This window comes from Protopterus annectens, chromosome 2.part1 (genome assembly GCF_019279795.1).
Source record: "Protopterus annectens isolate FY-2018-M chromosome 2.part1, PAN1.0, whole genome shotgun sequence".
NCBI classification, from domain to species: Eukaryota; Metazoa; Chordata; order Ceratodontiformes; family Protopteridae; genus Protopterus; species Protopterus annectens.
Genome location: NC_056729.1, coordinates 1,788,896,062 through 1,788,913,441, shown reverse-complemented (window position 1 = coordinate 1,788,913,441; position 17,380 = coordinate 1,788,896,062). Strand labels below are relative to the sequence as shown.

Below are 17,380 nucleotides of genomic sequence, written 5' to 3'. Positions count from 1 at the left end.
GTAAAAGAATACATTAGGACACTATTTAAAGAACAGAGACATAAGACATGGAAGAAATGGAAGGTATGCACTTTTGTAGACATGGACAATAAGGATTTAGAAAAAGAGATTGAAGAGAGAGAAATAGAAGAATTAGAACAGGTAGTAAAAGGAATGAATTTAGATTCTGCAGCAGGACCAGATGGAATAGAATATAAGGTGTATAAAAATCTGAGTTTGGAACAAAAAAATGGTTTATAAAAGTATTAAATGAATGGTTAAAGAGAGTTTTTTGTATAAAGAGTTGTGTGACGGTATCATCAAATTTATATGAGAAAGAAGATAAGGAAGTAATGCAAAATTGGAGACCAGTTGTATTAAATAATACTGGTTATAAGATTTTTATGAAAATATTATACAAAAGTATGGAAGGAAAGTAGGTAAGGTTGTAAAATAATTCTGTATTTGGCATAAAAGGTAAAAAAATTTCAAGACCTATTAATAATTAGGGAAGTAGTAGATGATATAGCAGTTAAAAATGTTCAGGCAAAAGTGATGGTAGGAGACTTAGCATTTGATTTGATACATCTTTTAGTATTATGGAATATAATTGATATGTATAAGATAAGTCAGAATACAAGTATAATACAGTAAAGATTATGATAAATGGATGGTTGAATGACGGTATAAAGTTAGAAAAGGGTATCAAGCAAGGATGCCCAATGAGTGGTGCATTATTCATGCTACTAATTAATGCAGTATTGACTTACATGAATGAGATGGATGCTAATAGTTATATTTCTAAGGAGGCAGTAAAAATGCCTATATTGGTGAATTATGCAGATAACATCATTACAACTAAAAATAAATTTAGCATGAATGTAGTAATAAAACAGTTACAAGAAAATATTAATGTGTTTGGGCTAGTATTAAATAAAGATAAAAGTCAAGGCTTAGGATTTGAAGGAAAGATTGGCGGAGTTGAATTTAATAAAGAAAAAAATTAAGATCCTTGGAATAAACTTTGGGAAGCAAGAAATTATAAATTCTGTATGGAAAGAGAAAATAGACGATTAAAAAATGTATGTGTTTTGGAAGTTTTTCAGGCTTTCCTTTAAAAAAGAAAGTATATTTAATAAATTCAGTTCTGTTAGCAAAGATAACTTATTTTACTAGTGTCTTTAGTGTTCCTTTAAATTTAGAGAAACATGTATACAATATAATAGTTTCCTTTATATGGGGAATCAAGGTTAAACCCTACAAAAAGAGGGATGTTATATGTGCAATAAAGGAGGTTTAGGGTTATAGTGTATATATCATCCTTAAAGTTATACACGATAATTAAGTGTTTAAAAAATAACAAGGATATGTTAATAAAAATATTGTGTGAAGCATAAAATGGAATGGTTGACCTTTTTAGTTCTAAAAAAGGAGTTGTAATAAAGAAATGGAAATTATCAAGATAAGATTATCTTGTGGAAAATCAATGTGAAAGAAATTGAAAATGATAGAAAAAAATGTCAGGAAATGATTATGGAAAAGTATTACAGGATATATCAGTATTACCACGTTGTCAGGCCAGGTTCCCTCCCTCAGAGTTCCATCCACTTCAGGTCCGACTCCAATTCTCGCATCGGATCCGTGGAGACTGGCCTCCTTATTAGCTTCCCAGGAGGTCCGCTGTCATTCGGCGTTCAATGTGGTAAAACGGGTCCTCTCCATTAGATCGAGGCCCCTGACCGCCCCATCAGACTCTGCTCAGACACCCTCGGCTCTGTCTATGGTCCCCATTGTCTTACCAGAGGGACAGCCTGTGCCCGAAGAGCCCCAGACTGTTCCCCCAGAGGAACAGATGGCTTGCGAGCGCTCCCCAGAGAGCCCCACGGGAGATGTATCTCATAAGCATACGTGCAAGTGGAAGCACGTTGACTCCCCCGAGTCCCTAACCGAGGACACAGATTTAGATGATGGGGGCTCCCCAAGATCACCTCTCAATGATGTCTCCTTTGGAGACATCATGGAGATCCCGCTCCAGCAGGGAGGTTGGTCTGCCCCCAAGCCCTCCTCTGATGAGTCTGTGTTTCTGGAGGCTTTCGGCACAGGCCCGTCTACGTCTTGGTGCCCCCTCCCGCGGATCCTTTAGTGGATTTGATCACCTCATGGGCATGGAAGGAACCAGATACAGTGGAGACGATCCCCAAGCACCCCAATAAGGTTCTGAGTCCCCCCTATTGACAGGCCTTCCTGGAACAAGGGCTTCCCCAGTGGACGCCATGGTGGTAGCAGCAGCCACGAAGAAGGAACTATTTCAGGAAAGTTCCTCGGTCCACCCTCCTGACCAAGAGTCACTGATGATGGACCACCTAGGGAAGCAGGTGTGTGCTTCAGCTACCTTTTCTATAAGGGCGCTGAACTACTTGGCCCATGTCACGAGACTCCAACGTGACCTAGTGAAGGAGCTGGAGGAGTCTCCACCCAAGTCCATGTCGTAGGAGGACAAGGTTTCGTTCTCTGTGAAAATGGCCACTCCGAGAGCAGTATCAAATACGTCCATGTGACTCCTCTCCCATGCTATGGAAGGAGCGGCTAGGGTAGCTGGGTCCGGCGTATCCATGAGGCGTAACGCCTGTCTCAGGTTGTGCCAATTCACCGAACCCTTTAAGGCGTCCTTTGCCAGTGCCCCATATGACGGCTTGACTCTTTTTGGTAAGACCGTCAATGAGACAATAGTCCAGAGTGAGTAGGACGGGACGACACTGTCTGCCGTCGGGATCCATTTCTCTAACCCTCAAAGGTCCTTTTCCCGGAACTAGAGAGGGCAAAAGAAGATGTGGTTCCCGAAGTCTCAGTATTCTTGGGACACTCGGGGCTTTTCTTCCCCTAGAGGCAGAAGGGGACAGAATGGATGCCGACCCTGAGGCCAAGGGGGTCTGCGAAACTTCGTGTCTCGAGAACCATTCTCTGACAGACCCAGGCAGCAACCCTGAGGGGTTGCCTGGCTGCTCTACTCTGGAGGCAATCGGGGGGCAATTGTCCTTGCACCCAGCAGCATGGGTGTCCATAAGAATGGACTGCTGGGTGCTTCAAATCATATCCAGAGGATATTCTGTCCCCTTAAAGGGTCCCCGCATACCTTCCAAACACCTCCCGGACATTCCACCCACGCAAAGGGAGGCAGCAGCACAGGAAATTTCCAAGCTGCTAGGAAAACGAGCCATCTAAACCATCTCCCCAGATCAGTCCGGATCGGGCTTCTGAACCTGTCAGTTACCAAAGAAAAGTTCAGGATGGTCACACTACAGTCCATCATGCCGTACCTGCAAGAGAGTGACTGGATGTGCTCGTTATATCTCCAGGATGCTTACTGTCACATAATGCACAGAAGCTCCAGGAGGTTCCTCCGCTTCCAGCTAGGGGCCAATCATTATCAATTTCGATCCCTACCCTTTGGTCTCACCACAGCCCCCAGGGTGTTTACCAAAGTGATAGTGGTTGTAGCAACTCACCTGAGGCTTCAGGGGATTCAGGTCTATCCGTACCTGGGCAATTGGCTCCTCACTGCTCCCACCAGGTGTCTACTTTCCCAAACCAGGGATTAGTTTCTGACACTTGCCCTGAGTTTGGGTATCACAGTCAACACAGTCAAGTCTCTACTAGAGCCTGTACAGGTGATAGATTACATTGGTGCCAGGGTAGACGCACTACAGTGCAAAGTGTTCCTGACCTCGGAGAGAGCTCAAAACCTCAGGATGCATGTCTCCCTAATTTACCGTTTTCATCTCCCGACAGCGGAATCAGTGTTGAGGGCCCTAGGCTCGATGGCGACGACCATAACTCTCCTTCCATGTGCTCGGCTACACATGCAGATTCTTCAGTGGACTCTAGCAGTTCAGTGGTCCCTGTTGGATTTACCCCTAACCTACCCTATCCACCTGAGTCAAGTGTGTCAGTTGTCCCTCATATGGTGGATGAGTTCTCCGGACATTTTGGAGGGACGATCTTTTGTTCCAGCCCCGGCCCAAACCACAGTGACCACGGCCAAGTCGGACCATTCTGATGCCTTACGAGTGGTCTCTGAATCTATCAGTAACGGAACAGATCTTCAGCGAGTGGGGTCAACCTTGCTACGATCTCTTACCATGTCCTTCCAATGCGAAGTGCAGCAGGTTTTTCGCTCTGAACCCCTCGCCGGGGCAGTCTCCCAGAGATGCTCTAGTTTATACTTGGCCTCCCGGTCTTCTTTATGCTTACCCACCAGTTCCTCTCATCCCGAGGTTTTTGCAGAAAGCTTTTTGACTGGGGAGCAAGGTGATCCTCATTGCCCCATTCTGGCCTCACCAGGTATGGTTTCCCTCCCTTTGGTCTCACCTTCTGGCTCTACCTTGGATCCTAGATCCCCATTCAGGATCTGATTTCACACCCATCGGGGGTGCCTCATCCGAGTCTGGACAGGCTGAAGCTCGCGGCTTGACTGCTCCAGTTCCCATGATTGCTAGGACTACCGGACTTTCCTCATCAGTTAAGTCTATTTTGGTAGCTGCTCATAAGTCTTCCACCAGAAAGAGTAAAGATGTTATGGAAAAACATTATAGAGAGAAAATATGTGAATGATTTCAAAGACATAAGTAATACAAAATATGGACATAATTGAATTTGGCTACTGTAGACACAGAAGTAAAAAAGAAGTAGAAAATCTTGATAAAAAATGTTGCCATATTATGGTTATCTGGAATCAGAGGGTTAAGGAAATCATATGTAATGAAAAATGGTACCTGGCAATGATGTTGAAAAGACTAATATTTTGATTGTGGAAACCAGAGTGGGGTCAAAAAAATTATAAGTATGTGCTATATTTGAAGAAGTAAAAATAAAAAAGGAAGATGTGATTTGTAAATTTTATATATGTATGTGTATATATATATATATATATATATATATATATATATATATATATATAGTAAATAGTTGAAAATATGTGTATAGAGTGTAAATAAGTGCTAAAGTAAATAATGTATATGATTGTGTAAAATATTTATGGATAATGTAAATGAAGAACCCCTACTCTTTTAGATAGCTGCTGTGGGATCTTTTACATCCACCTGAGCTACCACCAACTCAAGCAGATGGGATCCCAGTTTAACATCTCATCTTAGAACAGCACACTGAGGAGTGCAGCACCCCCTTTATGCTGCACTGCAGTATCAGAAATCCATCTACCTGGTGTGGGAATAGAAGCCACAGTTTTCTTCACTAAAGGAGAGAGGTGCTAACTGTTGTGCCACTGACACTGCATAAGACTGTGTTTAACACTAATTTTAAAAACTTATCAGCAAGAGTAGTGTAGAAAAATTTAATCCAGTTCTACTCCAGTAGCTGAGACCATAGATCTTTCAACAAATTCCTCTTGATAGTAACTAAATCTAATGCTGGGGACTATGTCTACTCCAGCTTTGAAATTCTGTCCTCCACCCAATCAAACAGACAAGTTATCAGTTCTTGAAACTCATCTTAAACAGCACCTAAAGTGCACTTTGGACACACCTGGCTAAGTTCCATCTGTAATCTCTCCACTAAAATTAATGGCACACAAAAATTGCTTACCGTCTATATTACTTCTCATGCCCTTAGCTCTCTCCTTCCCTCTCAGTTTTACAGTCCCACACAACACTTTCCAACATGCTCATCCATGTCTCTGTAATAGTAACCTGAGGTGTCTTGTACTATAAGTATGTCTATCACTAATCTCTCTAACTTTCTATCCCTTCTTTCTCCACATCTTCCTTTCCCCTCACCCAGTTTTACATTAAAACCTTCTACTTCCTAACAGTTGTCCTTATGCACCTCTTTATATTCCACTCGTGTACGCATGACATGATCTAGATTTTAAGACTGTTGTTGTATCGTGTCCTTAGTTATAAACTATGACAAGATTACCTAGCTAATATTTACTTAAGAAATTGCATAAGAGTCAGTTTCTTGTTGCGCTCTGAATTTTATGTAAAAAAAAATTGTAAAAATGTATAACTGTGTGTAAACTTACATGGAGCTTTTCTCCCTGGCCCTCCACTGAAAATGGGATTTTGTCCAGTCTGACTTTCTCTGTTAACAAAAACAAACAGACAAGTTACATAAATGTGCTATAATCATTTGATAAAAATGTAGGATGTAGCAATGGGCAAAATTATTTATATTGGTTTTAGCAGCTTAAAATGCCATTACAAAGAAATGGAAGTCAAAAATTTTCTCCGGTGGTGATTAAGGTAGCTGAAACCTTAGATCAACTGGGCAAGAGAGAGTCATATTGTCAAGATAAGTTTATGCAACAAGTATGTGGTTACCCTAGAGAATTTATAATGATATAGTTGGTTATTAATATTGACAGGTTTCTAGGACACAGGTATTTGAATCTGAAACACTTGTCATTATACTGTATTTCTCTTTAAACTGGATTGGATTAGCAATTGCAAGTAAAAATTTTTGGAGTATGAAAGAAAAAAATGTGACATATGGGAGGTAGAGCTACATTCCCTTGTGCAGGTGTCTAATTGTAAACTTGTCCCTTTATGTTACTTAACATAACTTCTTTTGAACCCAACTTAATTTGTTATATTCTGTCTTTAAGTTTTTGGAAAGTTGGTTCCATGTTAATATAAATGTTATAGACAAACGTCTATATGACATAATTCAACTGTGTTATGTCAAGAAAAGAATGGGTAAATATGATAACACAGTAACCGTTTTTATTTATGTAAATGTACAGAAGAACCGGACATTTTTTGTTGATACATTTTGTTGTATGTAAATTATTTGGTTGCAATGAATGTTAAAAATATTTTTACCTATGTAGGACTTGGTGTGATAAGTTTACTGTCACTTGATAAACAGTTTATTTGCACTTAGTAAATTTTACTCATCGCAAATAACTCTTCTCCCTGATGTACAGTGTACTAATTGTAGTTCAATTTACATTCACACAGCTTACCTCTCTAGAGCTGCAGTATGTGTCACCTAAGCTTCTGATGTGCCGAGATCTAGAGTTGGCTGTTCCCGGAACATATGATCCTAACCAACCAATAATACGTATTCAGTCAATTGCACCTTCCCTTCAGGTCATCACATCCAAGCAGAGACCAAGAAAGCTGACAATAATGGGTAAGAGCTATAGCATGTATGAAATGTGCTCAAGTAATGATTAAAACCACCTTCTGATTTTCTTAGCATGAGGTCTTCTTTGCACCATCATTATAATTGTCAGCTTGTCAAACAGTAGTATGCATTTTCTTTCTCTAGGAATTAATGCATGCTGTCCAACGGTTGCTATGCTGTTTTTTCAATGAAATTAATGCACCAACAAGCAGTCATTTTCTGCATAGACAGGAAAGTGGATTGATAACTAATTGCAAGTTCTGGGGGGGAAAAAAATCAGCAGCACGGTATATAGATAATTATAATCTTTTCTCATGTGCTACCAGGGCCTTCATCCAGCACTACTGGAAAGATTAGACTAACAGTAGTCATTTAGTTCTAAGTGGTCAAGAAATAGGGTCTATATTAAATCAGCGAATGCTTAAAATAGCGAACGCTGATTTATCGACCCTTTAAAAGTGAAAGCTGACAATCCCGAAGACACAGAACACGGGAAAAATCGCTGATCCATGTCTTCGAGATTGTCAGCTTTCGCTTTTTAAAGGGCCAATAAATCAGTGTTCGCTATTTTAAGCGTTCGCTGATTTAATATATACCCAAAAAATAGAGGTACAAATATTTGTGGGGAAGGTGTTGCACAGGCCCCTTAATGCAAGGGGTGGGTCATATATTTGCAATAAGTGTGTGTGTGTGTGTGTGTGTGTGTGTGTGTGTGTGTGTGTGTGTGTGTGTGTGTGTGTGTGTTGCAGTATAGATGCAGTGCGCATACCATTAAAAAAAAAATTAATATAATAGTAGATGTGAGAGTGTTCAATCTCGCCTTTGTTCTTACACATGGGTTCGGAGCCGATCCTCGGCTCCGTGCCAGCCGACTGCAAGCTCTGCATCGAGAAGAAGCTCGAGGACATCCAATACCCACAATCCCCCTCTGCCTTTACCTCAGATCTAGTTTGCCGCTGCTGCATACGCATCGCTGGGGACTAGCTCGAGGCTTTTACAGATAAGAATTTATCTTTCTGTTTAAATTTTTCAAAAATTTTCTTCAATATAGTCTATGAATAGTTAGAGTAGGTGTGTGAGTGGACTTTGATATCTCGGTTCCTTAGATTAGTTACTTAGTTTAACTAAAGGGTACAGAGTTTTTTCGGGGCCTACCTCCCCTACTTGAATAACTTGGACTAAGTATTGTGTAGTCTGCTTATTACAGGATTTGACACATATTACCGGATTTGACTGTTCTTTTCATTGGAAGTGACTTTTAATTACTGGACTGTCATTTCTTGTTGTCATGTCAGAAAAATTAAAATCTGGCTTCAAGCGTTGTCAGTGTGGCCAAAAAATGTCGGTCACAGACAACCACAGTTCCTGTGTCTACTGTCTTGGCCCTCTCCACTTACAAGAGGACTGCTCTATTTGTCACTCTTTTAGTGGGAGGGTCATGACAGATAGGCGCAGGAAACTGATGGATAGAGGATTGCTGAAACCCTCTTTCCAGGAGGCCTTGGATGCTTCAGACCAGGCATCCAAGTCTTGAAGGTCGAAGGCGTCGGAGCCAAAGACATCGGCTCCGAGCTCTTCGAGTTTAGTTGGATCACCGGTTCCACAGACTTCGGGGCCGAGTGTTCAACTGTTGGCAGTTTCTGAGCCTCGGGTCTTGGAACCGGTGACGGAGCTCCCTCCACCGACTCTATTGAGGTCGGCTCCGTCTTCGATCCCTTCGACTCGTTCTTCGAGAGCCCTTTCCGACACCGACGTGGACCGTGTGGTGCAGAAACTTATGGAGCATACGGCCCTGTCCAAGCTTATTTCGGTCTCCTCTCAGTTGATGTCGAGACTTGAAGGCCTGCCACTATCTCCATCTGTTCCTCCTCCGAGACCTGTTCAGTCTTCGGAGCCGGAAGAAGCTGACCTGATGATTGTGGAGCCCTCGGTGCCAGAACCGCCCTTTCTCGGTCGACACCGTTTACCTCGACTCCATCCGATCCGTACCGGAGTCTCGGGCCGAAGATCTGTCCTTGGTTCTGGGACCGAGTCGGACCGATGTTTCGGTTCCGACTCTCCTCTCGGGCCTCGCACGGATCGATTCGTTCCGCCTCGGGTCGGTGCCTTCGGCTCCTGTTTCGGGATTCTTCCCATTTCTTCGAACCGGGAGATACCTCGACACGGGACCCGGGGCCTTCGACCATGAGGAAGGTGTTGTCTACTCAGACAACCACATCAGCAGGTACAGCTTCTCCTCCCCGCAAAGGACCGTTATCCTCCTCTGCACCCACGGCCACGCCCAAGCGTCCGGGCACCAGTGTCTCAGCCACCCCTGGAGGGTGCCCCTCTTCCTCGGAGGCTTCTTCGGATGCTCCCCACGAAGAAGTTCCTAGGAAAAGACTGTGTAAGAGGAGACACTTGGATTCTCCACAAGAATCCTTGACATCTGATACTGACTTAGATGAGTCAGAAGGGTCCCCTAAGTCACCTTCAGAGGATGTCTCTTTGCTGACATCTTGGAGATCCTTAAACAGAGAGGTGACTGGCAAGCCCTCCCCCCTTCTGAGGATGAGTCAGTTTTGCTGAAGGCATTTGGTGCCCGTCCTTCCTCCTCCTGGGTCACTCCGCCCTTTGATGAGTTAATGGATTTAATTGCTCAAAGGGCGTGGGAGACTCCTGACACGGTGGAACCTGTCCCTAGGAAGCCAAATAAGTACATCACGGCACCACAGGACAAAGCTTACCTTACCAAAGGAGTTCCGGTAGACGCCATGGTGGTGGCAGCGGCCACGAAAAAGGAGATGTCGGAGTCTTCCTCATCTGTCCATCCGCCTAACAAAGATTCTAGGACCATGGACAGATACGGCAAGCGCATTTTCAGTTCAGCGGCTTTCTATGCTCCCTGAACTATTTGACCCATTTTACACGCTTACAGAGGGATCTAGTCAAAGAGTTGGGAGATACCTCCAGGGTGCTACAGATGCCGCTGTCTCAGAGAAAGTTACAGCGCATCTCAACACCCTTACGCCCATTGTGAACTCGTCCATGAGGCTGATATCCTATGCAGCCAAGGATCGAGTAGGGCAGCGGCTTCAGCGATTGCTCTTCGTAGGCAATCCTGGATGCGCTTATGTTCGCTTATGGAAGCCTTCAAGTCTTCCTTTACTAACGCCCCATTTGATGGAGCCACACTTTTGGCCCTAAAGTAAAGGAAACCCTTACCCGGTGTGAACAGGAGGGAAAGACTCTGTCTGCTGTCGGAGTCCGTTTTCCACCCTTCCAGACCGTACCCCAAAGGGCAACGTGGTGGGAAAATGTGGTTTCGAAACCCCAAGGGTCTTTCCAAACACACAGGGTGATGCCCCTCTAGAGGCAGAGGGGGGCAGAGGTGGAAGACGCCGCCCTGGCGGCAGAGGGGTCCGCAAAATCAAGGTGACAGGGATAACCTCCTGGCAAACCTTTTCAGCACTCCTGAGAGGAGGCCCGACTGTCCTGCTCTGGAGGCAGTCGGGGTCGCTTAGCTTTATACCCTCAGGCCTGGCAAAACCTTTCTTCAGACAATTGGGTAAAAGCATTGTTACCAGAGGTTACAAAATCCCTTTCTATCCACCCCATTCCAAAGAGAAAACTCCCAGATGTACCACCCCATCTGCGAGACCCAGCAGCTACGGAAATTTCAAAGCTGCTAAGAAAAGAGTCATCCAACCAGTCCCAGCAGACCAAATAGGATTCGAACTTACTCAAGGTTCTTTTTAGTTCCAAAGAAAACAGGGGACTGGAGGCCAAGTCTGGACCTAAGTCATCTCAACACCTTTGTCAAGAAGGAAAAGTTCGAATGGTCACGCTTCAATCGATCCTTCCATTCTTACGGAAGGACGACTGGATGTGCTCAATAGATCTGAAGGACGATACTACCACATCAAAATGGCCAGGGCGTCCAGAGATCACTTGCGCCCGCTGGGAGCCAGTCACTATCAGTTTCGAGCCCTGCCCTTTGATCTGACCACAGCCCCCAGGGTCTTCACCAAATGCATGGCACTGGTTGCGCCTCATCTGAGGCGCCTAGGATTCCAGGTGTTTCCGTATCTGGACGACTGGCTCCTGTCTGCCACCACCAGGCGTCAACTGATACATGCCAGGGATTACTCCCTACAACTTTGCACACATCTTGGCATTTCAGTAAATTTCGAGAAATCTTTGCTACAGCCATCACAGCATATCTTATTCATAGGAGCGGAATTAGATACTCGTCAGTTAGTTCTAAAACTTCCGACAGAAAGAATAGTAGCACTTCAATCCAACATTTCCCTTCTGCTGTCGTCCAGGAAATCCCCAGCAAAAATTGTTCTGAAAGTTCTGGGTCTCATGGCAGCTTCTCTCATAGCAATACCATTGGGAAGACTGCACATGAGAGTTCTACAATGGCTTCTATTTGCACAATGGTCATTCCAACAACTTCCACTGACTCACGAAATATTGATAACGAAAACGTGCAAATCACACCTAATGTGGTGGTTACAGACTTGCAACCTATCCAGCGGAAGGCCATTTGTGCTACCCACACCGTCAGCAATGATAACCACGGACGCTTCCCTGATAGGGTGGGGGGGCATCTTTCAGGGACAGACAGTCCAAGGCGAATGGACCAATCTGGAGTACAATCTGCACATCAATGTTCTGGAGTTGAGGGCAGTGTTTTTGGCGTTGCAACACTTTGCTCCCCTTCTTCCTCCAGGGACCATTGCAGTTCAGACAGACAACATGTCCGTAGTCTGGTACATAAACAAGCAAGGGGGAACCAGGTCCTACCAACTATGCAGAGAGGCCATGAGAATTTGGCAATGGGCAGAGTCCACCGGTCGCTTTCTGATCGCAACGCACATCCCGGGTCATCCAACGCCATAGCCGACAGGCTGAGCAGGGCAATACTATTGCCTCACGAGTGGTCCCTCAAACAGTCAGTTGCGGAAAAGGTTTTTCGCAAATGGGGCCAGCCTACCATGCGATCTGTTTGCGTCTCCAATGAACGCCAAATGCAGGAGCTACTTTGCCCTATTACCCTCCAGGGAAGTCCCAAGGGACGCGCTGGTGCACGATTGGCCCCCGGGTCTCCTATATGCTTTTCCTCCATTTCCCCTGATTGCAAAGTTTCTGCAGAAAGCAAACAACCTTCAGAGGACTATAATTCTCATTGCTCCGTTCTGGCCTCGTCAAATTTGGTTCCCCTTTCTCTTGCGTCACCGCATTCGGGGACCTTGGATGCTGGACCCAGAGCCAGATCTACTGACTCACTCGTCAGGAGTTCCCCACCCATCCCTGGAATCTCTCCATCTAGCAGCTTGGCTGCTCCGCTTCCCTTTTTAGCCAGGTCAATCCCCCTTACATCGGCGGTTCAAGATATTTTGGTAGCTTCTCATAAAGTTTCCACTGTAAAGACTTACACTAGTAAATGGAAACGTTTTGTCATCTGGGCGGAGTCACATCAGTTGGACCCTGTTACAGCTCCGTTGAATAAGGTCTTAGAATTTCTAACCGAATTATTTCAGGAAGGAGCTTCTCCGGCTACCTTAAGAGTACAGTTGGCTGCCATTTCTAGCTATCATATAGAAGAAAGTGGTGCACCTATTATGGCTCACAGACTCTGTAAAGCCTTTTAAAAGGTTCTTTTCATATCAGACCACCAGTCAGAAGTCCGACATCACCATGGAATTTAAATTTATTGCTCTCTAAATTGATGTTACCACCCTTTGAACCAGCTTCAAGTTGCACTTTGAAATTTTTGTCATGGAAAACATTATTTCTGGTGGCTATTACATCGCCTAGACGGGTGTCTGAGCTACAGGCCCTTTCAGTCAAACATCCCTATTTAATTTTTCATTCTGACAGAGTATCCCTACGCACTAATCCATCCTTTCTTCCCAAAGTTTGTTCTACTGGTAATATTAACCAGTCCATTGAATTACCCACCTTCTTTAAAGACCACTCTAATAAATTAGAGTATATGTTGCACAAACTGGACGTCCATAGACAACTCAGATTTTATTTGGATAGAACAAAAGATCACAGGAAATCTGATCAGCTATTTATAGCTTTTGCTGACAGCAGAAAGGGTCTTGCAGTTACGAAACGAACTCTTTCAAGTGGCTAACTGATTGTATCATTTATGTTTATGAGAATTCTGATCAAACATTATCAGCAAAACCCAGAGGACATTCTACCAGATCAATTTCTACATCTTTGGCTCATGCAGCTCGTTTACCTTTAGACATCATTTGTGCGGCTGCTACTTGGGCTAAACCACATACATTTATTTCTCATTACAAAGTGGACAGGGTTTCTAGGGATAGGGCAACCTTTGGTTCCACTGTGCTCAAGAACGTTCTCCCTTGAGTTCCTCAGGATCATGGAGCTAGGGACGCTACCATGTGTAAGAACAAAGGCGAGATTGAACACTCTCACATAAAGAAGTTATGTCCTTACCATAACGTTCCATGTGGAGTGTTCATCTCGCCTTGGTTATTATACTCCCACCCTTCCCACCCTTAGGAAGAACGTTCGGTTTGGTGCCTGGTCTGGAGTATTCTCCTTCTGCTGTTGCAGTATTGCTGTTACTATCATACTCTTGGTATGTTTGTATATATGTACTTTTATGTATATAGTTGGCAGGTGTGCGTGCTGTATGTCTGGTTTGCTTGCAAACTAGATCTGAGGTAAAGGCAGAGGGGGATTGTGGGTATTGGATGTCCTCGAGCTTCTTCTCGATGCAGAGCTTGCAGTCGGCCGGCACGGAGCCGAGGATCGGCTCCGAACCCATGTGTAATAACCAAGGCGAGATGAACACTCCACATGGAACGTTATGGTAAGGACATAACTTCTTTTTAGTGTAAGTAGAATGGGCGTGCCTTTGTTGAAGGTTGGGCGTCGAGCTGACACCTCGGCACCGTAAAAATCTACTGCCAATTATTAGCGGACTGGAGTTCCACTGTGGTGACCCTTAATCGGGAAAAGCCGAAAGAAGAAGAACAACAACAGTAGTTAGTGATAAAACACTATAGTAGTGTAGTAGTAGTATAGTAGCTAGTGATAAAGGATATGTACGAGGGTAGTGTGACAGTGGTGAGGTTTGCAGTGGGAGTGACAGATGCGTTTAAGGTGAAGGTGGGATTACATCAAGGATCAGCTCTGAGCCCTTTCTTATTTGCAGTGGTGATGGACAGGTTGACAGACAAGATCAGACAGGAGGCCCCATGGACTATGATGTTTGCAGATGACATTGTGATCTGTAGTGATAGTAGGGACCAGGTTGAGGAGACCCTGGAGAGGTGGAGATATGCTCTAGAGAGGAGAGGAATGAAGGTCAGCAGAACTAAGAGAGAGACTATATGTTGTGAATGAGAGGGAGGAGAGAGGAATTGTGAGGGTGCGGGGAGTAGAATAAGCAAAGCTGGATGAGTTTAAATACTTTGGATCAACAGTTAAGAGTAATGGTGAGTGTGGAAGAGAGGTGAAGAAAAAGTACAGGTAGGGTGGAATGGGTGGAGAAGAGTGTCAGGTGTGATTTGTGACAGACTGGTACCAATAAGTGTGAAAGGGAAGGTCTACAAGAGGTTAGTGAGGCCAGCTATGTTGTATGGGTTGGAGACAGTGGCATTGAAAAAAGGCAGGAGTCAGAGCTGGAAGTGGCAGAGTTAAAGATGTTAAGATTTGCACCGAGTCTGACAAGGATGGACAGGATTAGGATTCAGTATATTAGAGAGTCAGCTCAGGTTGGACGGTTTGGAGACAGTCAGAGAGACAAGATTGCGTTGGTTTGGACATGTGCTGAGGAGGGATGCTGGGTATATTGGGAAAAGGATGCTAATGATGGAGCTGCCAGGTAAGAGGAAAAGAGGAAGGCTTAAGATAAGGTTTATGGATGTGGTGAGAGAGGGTATGCAGGTGGTTGGTGTGACAGAGCAAGATGCAGAGGGCAGGAAGAAATGGAAACAGATGATCCACTGTGGCAACCCCTAATGGGAACAGCCAAAAGAGAAGACGAAGTTAGTGATAAAGCAAAGATACTGGATGGGGATTTTGGCTATGGTTTGAATGTGTGTCCATGAAAGTCACGGAAAGGAGGATAGATGATGAGCACTCTTCTTGACTGAGTAGTGTTCCCGATTGAATGTATTTGGAGTGTTTTGTTCTAGTTATACAGGAATCAGAATCATGCTACTCAGCCTCACTGGGAAGGCTTTTGATTGGTTGAACAAAGAGAGTCTGCGCAGTAGTAGTGGTTCTGATTCAGGAAGACTATTGTGGAGTCTACCCTGGTCTCATAACAGTAGATCACATAATTTCCTTGCAAAGATATTGAATTAGGATTTTAGTAATTTTCCTCTTCTTTTTTCATGTGTTAGTGGACCTGGAGAAAGCATATTACTTTATACCCAGGAATGTTTGTAGAAGCTGATAAAGCAATGGAGTCCTAGGACTGCTGATATGTGCCCTTTAGTCCCTGCATTTGTCTAACAAAAGAGCAACTAAATCCGTTTTTCTAAATTCTGATGATGTTTAAGAACCTAATCTAAACTTGTATTGAAAATGTATAATATCCAATACTAATTTTGGTATGACTGATAAAGACAAGCACTAAATATTAAATTTGGCAACGCAAATTACTCCCTTTTAGAAACTTTAGAAACTGCTCGCATGGTAATTTATACAAAGAGCAATGCTATACCCCAGACAAATTGGGAAATGTTTAAAATGTTTAGCATAATGTTTGGAGATATTATGTGAATATAAAAGTAAACCAGGAGGATATATATTGTGTCATACTTGGAATGACTTCCAACAGCATCACTGGAGACAGACAGATTCATATTAGCCAAGTATTCTGAGTTGCATAATGCTGTGTATGTAAAGATCAATACCCCATCCTGTGATATGCATTAGCAATGACTAGGAAGGCAATTACAAGAAACTAGAGAAAGCCCAGTGCTCCCACATTTTCAGAAATGGGGCAGAAGTTTCTTCCTTTAGTTTGTGCATTGCTGGCATTTAATGGCAGTGCTTCACATTGGGCTTCTATCCCAAGCAGTAGAAGCAATGCTGTTGTGAGTATTGGCTAGTAATGCTTAGTACTTGATTGATAGACCGTGACAGTATTGTTACGAGAACAAATTCTTCAGTGGTTAGTTGTAAATATTGCTTTAAATTAGCTTTCTTAGTGGATAAATATAGAAATAATGTCCTACAGTACAGTACCAGCAAAGGAATTTGCACTTTCACGAGGAACAATGCATTGTGTTTTGTAGTAGTATGTTTTGAATGTATTAATATGAATAAGTTGCCTTGTTCATATGTATGTAATTAGGTGAGTGAGTCTTTGGTTTCTTGTTGACACAATATTTTATTGGGTAAATGTTTTCTGAACTTCATTTTAATTGACATTTATTTTGTTATGATATAATGAATTAATATCTATACATGTTTCAGATTTAAATAAATAGAGATGAAAGCGACCAGTTAAAAAGAAAGAAACCTTTCCTGATATATAGGTGGAACTGAGACAAGTTTAAGTATATCCTCCAAAGAAAGAAAAGGATTATATAAGCTAGCTCTGTGAAGCTGTGTTATATTAATGCATTCCGCTTCCACGTTTTGCCAGACTGGGTTGTCTACCTACCATTAAGTTTTGTGATGATATGGTATTGCCAACATGAAGGTGTCTTCTATACATTTAAATGGCGCTATCTGCATGTATTATGACTTCATTATTTACATCCCTAATTTTGGAGACACTCCTTAGTTGGTCTGCTGGGTTCATCCTGTCCTCTGTTCTGGTTTGGTATTTTTTGTTGGAAGCTCCTGTAGTACTCTGGTGTTCATGTGTCCAAAGTCAGTTCAGCCATGTTATGCCGTATACATTGGGAGAGCACACCTTGTCTCTGTGTCCACTATGTTTTTTTTTTTTTTTTTTTTTTTTTCTTGCATTGTTCATATTGCAGCTGTGACTCTCACTGAAGCGTTTTCACTTTCAGTCCATAAAGCCAGATCTACTAAATATTCCTGTGGCTGGAAAATTACAGGCAGTCCAATGTGAAGCGCTGCCATTAAATGCCAGCAATGCACAAACTAAAGGAAGAAACTCCTGGCCTGTCTTACTGCCAGGGAAACGGAGGCTGTTGAATATTCTTTGTGTAAGCATCAGTGAAAGGGTCCCAAAGCAGCCCATGGTCTCTGCTGATACACTGTCTGAGGGCCTGAGAATCCTGTGGTAGGCCTTATT

The 17,380-nt window shown here is 43.4% G+C and overlaps 1 protein-coding gene across 2 annotated transcripts in view; it reads left to right on the top strand.

The window, feature by feature from the left end:
• MTOR (mechanistic target of rapamycin kinase) overlaps nt 1–17,380 on the top strand; it is a 4,577,509-nt gene that overhangs the window by 3,839,496 nt on the left and 720,633 nt on the right. For both annotated transcript variants that reach the window (XM_044063218.1, XM_044063219.1), the window contains exon 46: nt 6,957–7,131. In XM_044063218.1, coding sequence (XP_043919153.1) covers nt 6,957–7,131 — 175 coding nt within the window. The remainder of the gene's footprint in view (nt 1–6,956; nt 7,132–17,380) is intronic.